Raw genomic sequence first — 13,293 nt, forward strand, 5'->3', positions numbered from 1 at the left:
AGGTAAAAAGCAATGTACTTTGCTAAACTTTTAAATACCATATGCTATTAAAAGGGCATATATAAAAACAAAAGCTTGGAATACACAAACCATATGACTATATGTATTTCAGTACGAGTTCAGCTAAAAATTTCTGAAATTCTCCACAGGATATTTTCAGTGAAACAAAGGTTGCTTGTGTCTCTGCTGTCCTATTTTCTATTTGTGAAATGCTGTTGAAACTAAACCCTTTTTTGCTCTGTTCCTTGCATTCAATGCATTGCATTGCTTTGCTTTTTTTTCTTCCTTTACAGAAAGCCGATATTGCAATCGCTCCATTAACTATAACATTGGTGAGAGAAGAGGTGATTGACTTCTCAAAGCCCTTTATGAGCCTGGGGATATCAATAATGATCAAGAAGCCTCAGAAATCCAAGCCAGGAGTGTTTTCATTTCTTGATCCGTTAGCATATGAAATCTGGATGTGCATTGTTTTTGCCTACATTGGGGTCAGTGTAGTTTTATTCCTGGTCAGCAGATTTAGCCCATACGAGTGGCACACTGAGGAATTTGAAGATGGAAGAGAAACGCAAACTAATGAATCAACTAATGAATTTGGGATATTTAATAGTCTCTGGTTTTCCCTGGGTGCCTTTATGCAGCAAGGATGCGATATTTCGCCAAGGTTGGTTACTCACTCATTTCAACTTTGTGCATTTTTGGTCTCAGCCATCTCAGCCAGCAGAGGTTCGTGGTGCATATATTTTCATTCTTGGAAAGAAATTAATTACAATTATTTTTCCCTCCCTAAAGTCACAGAAGTCCTTGAAGTGAAAATGCTCGTCTGTGACATAGGGTCAGGGTGTAGTTGATCAAATTTGTCTTGAAGTCAATCATAAATTTGCCAAGTGAAGTTATATACACCATGCAGAGACTGTAAAATGCATAAGGTTCACATCATTCCATGCCTTCTTGGAGGGGTACCGTGTTTTTGCTGCATATTCCCATTATACAGTTGACAGTGCATATGGTTCACCACAACTGTAATGGGAAAAAAGGATAACATACTAGTCACGAATTACAGAGGCAGTGCTTTCTGTCTAAAACTCACTACATATCATAACAAGGTTATTAACACACTCATATTCCCCAAGAGAGCCTTGAACTGAAGTCCTGTGATGGCTCTAATGTCATGTGAATGGTTGCAAAACACTGCTGTTTTTCCATGGCCTAGTTTTAGAAAATTCAGAAAGGAAATTATGAAAATTAATCTAAAGGTGTTTAATTCCTCATGGATTTTCTTCTACTTTATTAGGGACAACTGTAAAGCACTTAAGTTAATTCCTTTGCAGTTCATTAAATATTCTATTTTGCTTGTGCACAATTGGTTCTAGCCTTGCTTCAGCGAAGTGGTAAGTATGTACATACCTGCTTCATTCAAGCAACTGCTTGCTGCTTGAAGGAAGTACAGTAACAATTTAAATAGGGCAGCTGGGTTTAAGGAAATCAAACCAGAGGAGTCAGTTAAAACTGCTTAGTATAATTACAGTAATTTCACAACTATAAGACGCACCCTTTTGACTAAAATTTTGATCGAAACCCGGAAGTGCACCTTATAATCCAGTGCACCTTATATATGGACAAAATTCGGAAATTTGCCAACCTAGAAGTGCGAACCGCGAACCGAGCCATGAGGTACGGTGGCTATGGCAGCCGACCTGTGCCGCGCTGAGAGCTGAGCCGTGCCAGCCAGTGATAGGAGCGGGCGAGAGTGCCGGGGCCCGCGTCACGGGGAGGGCGCCTGGGACTGTGTTTAAAGCCTACGCTGATCTGTGTAAAATATTTGCAAACTGAGCACCTGCCAGTAAACCCTGCGATCGCACGATTACGTTACTAATTTGTTACTTTGTTGCGCATGGATCCTCGCTGCAAAAAAAAAGTGCGCCTTATAGTCAGATGCGCCTTATACATGGACAATGTTTGGAAATTTACTGACACCCGGAAGTGCGCCTTATAATCCGGTGCGCCTTATGGTAGTGAAATTACCGTACATTTATTGTAAACATCCTGAAGTAAGATGGTACAGGTCAATTTCTAGTCAGTCTGGTGGTTAGTGGTGAAAATAAATCTAACCAAGGGAGCATTTCATAAATACTAAGTCATGCATTATAAAAGGCAACAGCAGGTTTTAAAGTTGTTCAACCCCAGAAGTAACAGCATTTATTGTGTGAGAACTTAAGCAATTCTCTGTAAAGGCTGGTGTATCACAGTGGGAGATGCCAGCCTTTATGGTGAAAGATGCAATGCATTTTGCATGTAACCCAGTAAGAATTGTATACAAGACGCAAGACAGTGAAGAGGGCGAATTGCTGCAGATCATGAGAAGTTGTGTTAATTTTACTCCTGTGGGGTTTTTGTATTGATTACTTACGTCACAGTTGGAATTGCCTGCTAAGTCACCTATTAGTACAAAATTACTTTTATTGAATCAAGGCTGTAGTAGAATTATGATCCTTTTCCTGCTATCATTATTACTTTACTAGCTATAAAAGCATATTGGTTTTTTTATATGTTTTGATAGGTGTTAAAAGATAGTGCAAGAAAACTGATAACAAATGGTCATCATAAAAGGTGCACAAAACTCAATTTTGGATATTCAATATTTAGTTTCAGTGAAGCATTTAACTTTATTTCATTGCAAACATAATTTTGAGGGAGGTGCTATTTGGTATATTATCTGTTTATTATAAAAATAGAAAAAGTCTGAAAAACACTTATTTCTGATTTTGCACCAAAACTTTTCACTATAGAATTTGATCTGCCTGCAGGTGTATCAGGGTAAATATAAAAAGGACTATCTTCAGGCATCAACACAATACCTTTCTGAAGTTAATTTTACATTACTGCAATCATTTCTCTAACAAAAATGACAACTACTCTAAGACTTTAGAGTAGACGACTTACTCGGATTCCCTGGCTCTGGAATAGAAGGTGGTTCTGAGTAAGACTGGACCACCTGGAAATGGTCTTGAAAATTACCGAGTTGAGTTGTGTGCTTTATGCTGTTTTGTGCATTTTCTTTAATTACCTTTTCTTCTTTCTTCTTGAGCAGGAGATGCAAAACCCATAAGAGCCCGCCTGCTGCAGTTAGAAACATCAGATTATTATTTTTTTATATATATTTTCTTTACCAGTTTGCTGTATTATCATGGATTGTTTCATGTCCAGTCCTCACTTTGTTAATTATACTTGTATCTTTCAAAAGTTGTGTGCACTTTTTAGCCTATAGATATTCTCTAGGCAAGTTTTTCTTACAAATAATGCTTTTTGTTTTTCAATACGGATTGTGCACAGCAGCATAAGCCACTGTTTTGTGGAAATCAGTCTTTGTCTGAAGCTCTTAGAAAAGCAATCAAGGCCCTCAATTTTAAAGTGCATACTTTTATCTGAAAAGGCTGTTTTACTGATTTTGTTTGATCCTTGTCATAATGTCACACAAAATCACTTCAGAAGGAACAAAAAGTTTGTGTTAAATATGGCACATTATGATGGGAGCAGTTTCCTTCAAGGGTTATCAAAACTTATAAGAACTGGATCACTAAATTCTCCCAAAAAGTAAACTCTGAAGTCTTGATTTCAGCAGAGTCCCAGGAGATCCAGTGGAGAATGCCTTGATTTCCCATCTGATGCGTATGCAGAGTTGGACTCAGAGATAGCCTGAAACGCTTCCCTATATTATAATGCACTATTTGCATAAAACTGATAACATGTTCCTTTTTAAGACTTCCATTTTACTTTACAAATCCATTTCATACTTGTTACTAGATCCCTGTCGGGGCGCATTGTTTGGAGGTGTGTGGTGGTTCTTTACCCTCATCATAATCTCATCCTACACGGCTAACTTAGCTGCCTTCCTGACGGTTGAGAGGATGGTGTCTCCCATTGAAAGTGCAGAGGATCTTTCCAAGCAAACAGAAATTGCTTATGGGACATTAGATTCTGGCTCCACTAAAGAGTTTTTTAGGGTAAGAATCTCTACTTTTTAGTTTTTTTTTTTTTTAGATTGTTTTAAGTAGGTCTTCACTCATGTAAATATATTTCCCCATGGCTTTATTAAATGATTGCTATGCAAGTGTGATTTATGCAACTCACTCACAAATGTAAGTGCTCCTGTTTATTTGTAACTGTTACATTTTATTATTTATATACAAATGTAAGGGTCTTGATGTAAATATGCAAAACAAAATTACCTAAAAAAATACTCCACTGTACAGTGAAAATAAGGTGTGTTTGAAGAAGGAAGTTGATGTCATTTATCTGTTTAATAGCTCTGTTATATTTAGGTACCCATACCATGAATAAGTACATGGGGAAAGATACACATTCTTGTCTTAATAAGTATTCTACGTGATTTTTCATGCTTGCCAGTGGGGAATGGGATATAATCTGCTGGCTGCTCTGGAATATACATGCCTGCTTTTGAAAACAATTCTTACTTGTATGTGCATTACATTTATGCCTTGGAAGCCTGTCAGTCCTCACCCTCTACCTCTGGGTATCACCATTTTAAAAATACATGAAACTTTCGGTTCAGCAGTCTCAGGCTGCTCTTGAGACATAAGCTGGCCTGGTGAAATCCATGCAACAAATGAGTGAGAGACTAAGGCTACTGACAAAAAAAGCCAGAATGGCCTCACCTTGTCTGTGCTCTGTGTGTCTCTCACTGTACGAAGAAAGTACATCTGAAGTGCTAAAATAGAAACTTCTGCTTTCATGTTTTTAGTCCATGATGTTACATTTAACAAAATACATTTTAAAATAGTTATAAATAGTTCACTTACATTTCAAGCCTATACTGACATGAAAATTAAATAAAAATGGTTTTTACAAATATTTTTAATATACTGTATAATTCGAGCAGTAACAGCTAGATACTATGGTTTTCACTGGATCCTGTAATGCACTCTTAACTGGTAATGGACTAAATAGGAATCATACTTGTCTCAACTGTAAAAATGTTCTAATTTTGAAGATAGGTTCAGTCATACTTGCTGCTGATTGCATTCCTATTGGCTAAACCAAATGAACATTGGGTGTACAAGCTGGTAAAAATGAGATTGGGTTTGTGCTAAAAGAGTTTAGATGCATTTAGAAGTATACAGGCATGGTTCTGGTTTTGTGAACCTAAACCTTTTAGATGTGGCTAAAAGGACTTGAGATTGAACGTGAATTAACAATAGGTTGCTTCTTCTGAATAGTTTATCTTTAGAGATTTGTAAGTGTTTCTTTTTTAAATAAAAAAATATTTGTATGTGCATGCTTTAGTATCTAGTTGTACTCCTAGCACATATTTCCATTTTTTACACAACTAGTGTTCCTGGCGTTTTACTTGAGCATTAAAAGCTTACTTTTCTAAGTATTAGGTAGAGGTTTTTGAGGGCATATTCTTCATCTTTGGCTCTGCACAAACAAAACCCTCATGATCTCTGGAAATTTCTACTCAGCAATTTCTGTCACAATTTTGTACATTATGTGCAAAACAACTTCTTAGCCTGATTCTTCTATCTACTATTTGCTGAAAATCCCTTAAACTTTTCCAGTTACTTTTCAATAAATAACAACTGTCAAAATTTCTTTTTAAGAGGACCGAAACTCAAGTTCCAATAATGATACTCTCTGCTGAAGACAATGTGAAAGGAATCTCTAACACTAATGAAACTAAAACTTCACCTAGGGTAAATCTGTTTTTGACTGGATTGAACTGGATGTGTATTTTTATATGACCTGAATTAGCACTCAAATTCTTTGAATAGCTGAAAACAACTTGTGTATATTTTTAGCAGCAAGCTAAAACGGTCTGGCATCTTCTCCCTCACTCTCAGGAATTAAAAAAAACAAATGGGGTTTTTCGGTCAGTCTGTTTTCAGGAAGTAGTGTTATTTCCAAGTTTGTTTTCTATACTGAATCTTTACTAGTAGAGCCTAATTCCTGGGGCAGCACAAAAGAAAGGGTAGCTGGGTACTGGGGATGAGAACAGTATATTGAATTATCTTTGCTACTAAAACATGTTTTGTGATAACACATTGCATAATTGAAAAATAGATGTTTTGCAGTATTTTTCCAGAAGGAATTTTCAACAATTGCCTGGATAGTGAAAGTTAGCTGAAAAACCCTGTTCTGAATAGTTGAATATAAATGTATGCAATGTTAATTGAAAAAGGTGGGATCAAGCCTTTTTCTAGCTTCTATAACTGCTCATCTTGTATCCTACAAGCTAGTCCATATTACTTGGGGATAACATCCTTGGCATTCATGATAAAAGGATGTGTTACCTTTGCAAATTACCCCAATTTAGGTAGGCTCCCTAGCTTTAAGGGTAGCATGGACCAGTAGGAGATACTCTTGCCAGCAGTGCATAGAGTATCACTTGGAATTGCATCAAGAAACATAACTGAGAAAAACGAATAAAAAAACCCTGTGCTCTGGTGTTTTTAATGCTGCTTTAAAATGAGAAGCAGAAGCTTGGTACCTCCTATGTAGGAAATACCAGTAGAAAAACAATGGATTTTAAAATATTTTGAAAAGAAAAAGACTGACAAATAAAAATTATTGATGCAAACATCAGCAAGATACTATTGCTTGTTAGTAATAATCTTACAGATAATTTTATAACTATAAGTCTACAGATACAGAATTTTTTTCTTTAATGGCACATCTGTCGCATCTGTGTAAATACCAGAATGTGTAGTAATTTTCCTCAGGAGATCCCAAAGTCATTACTAGCAGAATCGCAAGTATGATCCAAGTCTAAAGATCTCTGTTCCACCCAGTTGAGATATTTACCACTTCTGATATTTGCTAATGCTTCTATTTTATAGATCGTCCATATAGACTTCTTAGTGCAACTGAGAGCATAAGCAAAGGTGTATGTTGCATTGCTTTTGGATTTTCTTTTGGGTTATTGGCAAAAACAACGAAATATATGTAGCCATGGTTTCCCCAAAGTGCATAATTTTTTCTCAAATCAGTAGTGGATTGTAGTAGTAAGAATGCGAGTACAGTAATTTCATGACTATAAGGCGCACCCTTTTGACTGAAATTTTCCCTCGAACCCAGAAGTGCACCTTATAGTCCGGTGCGCCTTACCTGATGTACAAAGTTGCGAAATTTTCCAAACCGGAAGTGTAAGCTGTGAGCCGTGGGAGGAGCCAGCAGTGCCACGGCAGCCAGCTGGAGGTGGGCCCAGGGGCCCGCGGCACCGCCCCTGCCGGGTCCAGGCAGTCCTGGGAGCCCATGGCTGCCGGGTGAAGGTGGGCCAGGGGGCCCGCGGCACCCCCCGTCCTGGGTCCAGGCAGTCCTGGGGGCCCATGGCTGCCGGGTTGAGGCGGGGCCTCGACCAGCAACCGCATGGGGGGAGCTGGGGACGGAGCCTCGCTGCAAAAAAAAGTGCACCTTACATTCCGGTGCGCCTTATATGATCTACAAAGTTGCGAATTTTGCCGACTCCCGGGGAGTGCACCTTATAGTCCGGTGCGCCTTATGGTTGTGAAATTACTGTAAGTCTGCAAGCACCACTGGGAAGATGCAGAAGTCTTTTCAGTTGGTTTTGTGCAGGTGCATCATCATCTCCCTAATTGCTGGGTCACAGGTACTATTTGATGGAGAGGTAAATGATGGGCGGGGAAATGTCATCAGTACATCCTAGAGGCACTATCCACAGTCATGCACTGTCCTTGCCTTCCATGATTTCATAAATGGTACGTGCATTAGCCAGGACACATAGCTGAACTTTGAAGTGGAGAAAAGTCACTAACCCAAGAAGAGAGTCTACTGCTCACCTACCACTGCAAAAGCTAATTTTAAAGCATTATCCATATGTGTTGACTTCTGAAGTTACCTCACTTACTTTCATGGGCTATGACACTGGAAGAAGGAATGAAAGTAAATATGCAAGCATTCACTGGAATATTTCCATGCTTTTCACCTGCTTTAGGGCATAATGAAAATTAATATCAAAATGATACAAGAACAAAAGTTAACTATTTTTACTATTCAGTCATATTTTTGTGGTATATCTAGCTCTATTCATTAAAGATATGTACAAATTGGATAGACAAATGAAATCAATCATCCTACTTCTTTTTGTGTTCCAGAAGAAGACTTGTAACCAGTCCTATAAGTAAGGCAATAAGGCATCTCAAAAAAAATTATGTGCAGAGCAACAACTGGCATAGTTTGCTGTCCCTCTGCATTAATTTGTATTTAATATATCTTCATATGTACCTATTTTGAACCAACAGTATGACATGGACAGATCAATCTGTTTCATTGTAACTCTTTTGATCACCTTTAAGAATAGATCCTCTGCCAAAATAAAAGCAAGCAGAACTGCTCCATAACAAAATATCCTTTACCTTACACTGAGAAGATTGTTCAAGAGTTGCTTATTCTTGCTGAAGAGGCAGGAGTTACAGAATGAAAAAACAGATATTGGAAACATACCGGAAGGATGACAATCCTTATAAACTTGTAGAGAAATCCTCTCACACAGTGGAAAACCAGAAACAAATATAAGAGCTGAAAATAACCTCTTGAGTAATTTCTCCTGCAAAAGTGTTGTCCGTTGGGAGGCAAAGAAAATTTGGCCTGAAGGAAAATAGCAGTGTCTTTTCTGGGTATCTTCAACAAAGTCCAGTGCCTCTACTTTTACAAGTATTTTGAATTTTTTTAATTTGTAAAATTATTTATGTTAACAAATGTATTACAAGAGGGGAAGCAAAAAACCCCATACAGCAGTCTATGTACCTCAATCTGTCTTCATGCACATCAAGATACTGAAATTTCTAAAATAATGAAAAATCCCAGGAAATATTTAGTGAGAAGGGAATTATTTTTTTTCTTTAAATTAAATTGAAGTAAAAAACTTTGAATCACACCTCAGCCTCAGTATTTGAAGTTTGAGGTGTAGAAGAATTATAGAATGTACATTTCCAGAGTTTCATTTTGACTAGCTCCACAGAAGCCTCTGAGAGGTGGAGTCTAAAGACTTAGCCATGAAATATCCTGTAACATTTACCATGGACTCTGGTTGATATTTTAAGAGGCAGAAAGGGTGTAAGACTGATGCTTCATGGATCTGCAGAGCAGATGTGGCTGGAGAGTGTGGATTTGGCTCTGAAGTTTGACAGGAGGAAAAGGTCCATAGCTGAAATAGTGAAGAGAGTCAGATTTGAGCGCTGAGTTAGTGCAGGGACTGCCTTTGCACCCAATAGCATATTACTGAATATATGCTTGTACCTTTCTGTGACAGACAAAGTTCAAGTGATTAGTTTTCACTTGTCTCTTGTTTTTTGAGGTCTTTTCATCTGGAGAACACAGAAGAAAGAATGCAGTAATCATTACTTCTTTTTCCTCAAAGCATCTCTTTCTGTTATTTTTCAGTTTTTTGTTTTTTGGTTTTTTTTCTCTTTCCACATTATGCTTGCTATGGTTAGAAACATATTTTATTTTCCATCCTATATGTATTTATAACTAGTTTATTCTCCGTTGTTATAGTACATTAATAATTATTATGTAGATTTTTTGTCTCAGGGTTTATTTTCCTGATGTATTACAGTAAATTCACCAATACAAGCTGCACTGAGTATAAGCCGCATCTCTGGGTGTTGGCAAATATTTCGTTTTTTGTCCATAAATAAGCCGCACCTGAATATAAGCCACTCTGTCATTCGCAACGAGGACCCGCGTGCAACAAAGTTGCCAGATAGTAACAGAACGGTGGCAGGGCGGGGTTTACTGGCTCAGCTAAGGCTGTGCAGGCTCAGCCCGCTAGGGGCTGCTGACGGGGCCAGGTAGCCCAGCCCAGCGCTGCCACTCGGCGGGACCACTGGGGGCCAGCCGCTGCTGCCACTGGGCTCGGTCACCATGACCCTCGCTGCCTGTGGTGGCAGGCAGGGACGGAGCCCCCTGCCGCCTCCCCGAGCCGCGGCAGTGGCGGCCTGGGTCCCCCGCCGCCTCCCGAGCCGCGGCAGGGGCGTCCCGGGTCCCCCCCACTCCCCGAGCCATGGCAGGGGCGTCCCGGGTCCCCCCCCCCCCTGAGCCGCAGCAATGGCGCGCGGGGCCCCCCCGTCTCTCCCCCGGGCTGTGGTAGAGGAGGGAAGGAGGGAGCTGTCCCGCTCTCTCCCCGCCCCCCGTGCTGCCTGCAGGCAGCCAGGCTCCGCCTGCGGTGCAACAGAGTAGCAATTTGTAACAATCGCAAAATGCCGACTTTGCAGCAGCTCGGCTCAGCACTCTGGCTGGCACTTCTGAGGTTGTAAATGTCAGAAAATTATTCACATATTAGCCGCTCCTGAATACTGGCCGCATTTCCGGTTTAGGAGCAAAATCTTAGTCAAATTGGTGCGGCTTGTATTCTTGAAATTACTGTAATCCTGAAGGAGAAGAAGTGTACTTTGTTTGCTATGCAAAATCTTAGTTTGCTTTGTGCAAAGGCATTAGTATTTCTTTATCTTTTCTGGGAAAAATTTTCTCCAAATTCTATCGCACTGGTTTTCTGTTAACCATTTTGATCATAGTGACATAGTGACAGATCTTTGTTTCTTTTGCTTTTGTCAACAGATGATCTCCAATTTTATGTAGATTTTCTTATTGGTTCCAAATTGCTGGATCTTGCTTTTGAACTACAAAGTTTTATTTCTGTTATACTAGTGATCAGAATTTTCCACTTCTCATAATAAATAAATAAATAAATATTTTTCCGTCTGTGTTTTGACATCCCAATTTCCTTTTCTACCAATCCTAGTCATTTCTGTCTTGTAATGTTTTCATTTTAAAATGTCTTCTGAAGCTGTGCATGCTGTGCAGTATTTACACCAAAAGAGCAGTATTTGAATGCTTTTTCCTTCCTCAATCCAGGTAGTATGTTTATGGTTCTGGACTCCAAGAACAGCATTTGCTATTCTCTACAGATTTGTGACTGGTTGAGAAAGTACTTTTGTGTTTTGGGGTTTAGTTTATTCCCTCTCCTCCAGTATGGGTGCAATGAGTTATTTTTCATCATTGTAGAAATTAGATTTTTGTGACATTTATCTCAGTTTTTAAAGAAATTACATTGAAGTGATCTGCTTTGATTTTATGAATATGCTGAATGATGGGGAGGAATTTCAATTCTGAGGAAGCTGAAAATAGTATGTCTCAAAGGAAGAGTCATTTCAGCAGTTATTTTAATGGAAGCTAAATTATTTTGGAACATACCTTTGTAGGAACAGCCTTGGTCACTTAACTTCTTAAACCACATGGAGAATATGATGATTATATAAGGTCATTGTCCTGCATATTTCTGGAGAATATGGTTTTTAATACACTTTTGAGGAATTAATTCATGAAGTAGAATGTTTTAGGGTTTTTGTTAGTAAGACCAAATATATTAAAGATATTTATGGTAGCTCAATTAAGCGATGGAGACTTAAAAACCATAAAACTGCATCTTAAGAAGGCATAACTAATTTTTACCATTATGTATAAATGGTAAAACATTTATGAATAAATGTATCCATATATTACAAAATTTAGAACTTGTATTTATTTGAACTTACCTTAAGTATTCACTCAGTATAAACAGTGTTGTTTTAAAGTACTTAATCTTCAGCTAATATAAAATAGTAGTTATTTTCTGTGGGTTTTTTGGGGGTTTTTATCCATTAATATTTGATTTACTGACTAAATTAACAATTTCTGGCTTTCATTACACTTTTTAACTACTGGTGACATTGCTACTTTTTGTCCTTTTGTTCAGTATGGAAGGTCAACAAGATGGTTTCACGAATCATGTCTGAGAATTGGAGATCTGCTCCCACAGTACAAGATCATAATCTAGTGGAATGTTAGTAGTTTGAGGAGCTATTTCTATCAAAGGCATACTAATTACAGGATCCCAGTTTTAAGAATAATGTCTCTAAGTGTCAAAATAGAAAAGTTATCCGATGACCCACAAAATAAAGTTGATAAAGCTTTGTATAAATTAATTTCATAATTAGTTTCTTAATGAAGGTAGTATTCTACATTTGAATTGGATGTGTGCTTTTTAATAATAACCATAATCATAAAATAAATTTTAGATATAATAATAATATTAGAAAAAATTATGATCTCTTAAATGATAAATAATATTAATTATATCCTTATAATATAAAAATCCATAGCATTAATATTTTTTTTTTCTCCGTAGTCAACATGCCCAGTGGTGACATACTTAAAAAAAAAAAATCAGTTCCTGGGATATTTTGTTACAATTTGATTGTTGTAGAAGTCTTAAATAATGGGACAAAAATGTTCATTATGACTGTTAGGGTCTGGTACTGCCATACTGTTGTTGATTGCAATACCAAAATTATAATTAGCTCCTAGCATTTCATATACACAGAGTGTCACCTTGCAATAGCAATCAGACACAGTAATTAAGAGCAATCCAGGTCATTTCCATACTCTTGCATTCCTGTAGTCATTATGGCAGTCTAGAATGGTTCTGTTATTTGTAGCGCATGACAGCAAGTGTGGAAACCCAACTTGCACATGAGGCATTCTGTGTGTACGCGGAGTGCTAGATGGCCTCTTAACACTGGTATATTCTACATCTACAGCTCTGCCTTTCAAATAAATTCAAATTCTGAAAATATTGAAGGAAATAAAATGGCACAGTTCTGAAAACACAGTGTATTACCACATATACTGTGTAGCAATATAAAAAAATCTAAAGTCACCCATGTTCCCTACAGAGTGGCTCGCTGCTCTTATTTTTTTAGGAATCTAGACAAGGCTGAGGCCTAGGTAGGGATCCAGACTTGGAACTGTATTAATTCCAGCATGAAGTTTCTCAGTGTTCCTGGCTGCAGAGGACTGTGCAGTCATGGCCCGTGCTGAGTGTCATTATCTGATTGCATTCTTATGGAACATCTTATATATTTTCATTTTCATGATGGCTGGGTCAACTATTCCTACCTTCATCCATACAACAAGGACGCTGTGAACCATCTAGTGGGAGGTTTCTTCTTAACACTTGACCCCATGGGAAACCTGTTCGTTGCAAACATTTGCTGTTCAGCTGCCCAGCTGATAGTACACAGTGAAGGTTTACTTTGTGAACTGGCTCTTCAAAAATGGTGCAATAAATTTTTTAGGATTCTTCTAGTTTTAGGATCATATGTTTGGGGATCTTTTGAGTGCGAAAAAAGCAATGTGTATGCGATATGGTAGATGTCCCAAGAATCTGGGAAACTCACTGTACCTTCAGCACACAGTTACGTTTTTGTCATTCTG

General features: G+C 38.1%; 1 protein-coding gene across 1 annotated transcript in view; it reads left to right on the plus strand.

Annotated features, from left to right (window-relative positions):
* GRIA2 (glutamate ionotropic receptor AMPA type subunit 2) overlaps positions 1-13,293 on the plus strand; it is a 97,613-nt gene that overhangs the window by 76,756 nt on the left and 7,564 nt on the right. The window contains 3 exon segments of the mRNA XM_033060802.2: positions 294-664; positions 3,805-3,826; positions 3,828-4,004. Of these exon segments, the coding sequence (XP_032916693.1) occupies positions 294-664; positions 3,805-3,826; positions 3,828-4,004 (570 nt within the window).

The sequence above is a fragment of the Catharus ustulatus genome, chromosome 5, assembly GCF_009819885.2.
Source record: "Catharus ustulatus isolate bCatUst1 chromosome 5, bCatUst1.pri.v2, whole genome shotgun sequence".
Taxonomy (NCBI): Eukaryota; Metazoa; Chordata; class Aves; order Passeriformes; family Turdidae; genus Catharus; species Catharus ustulatus.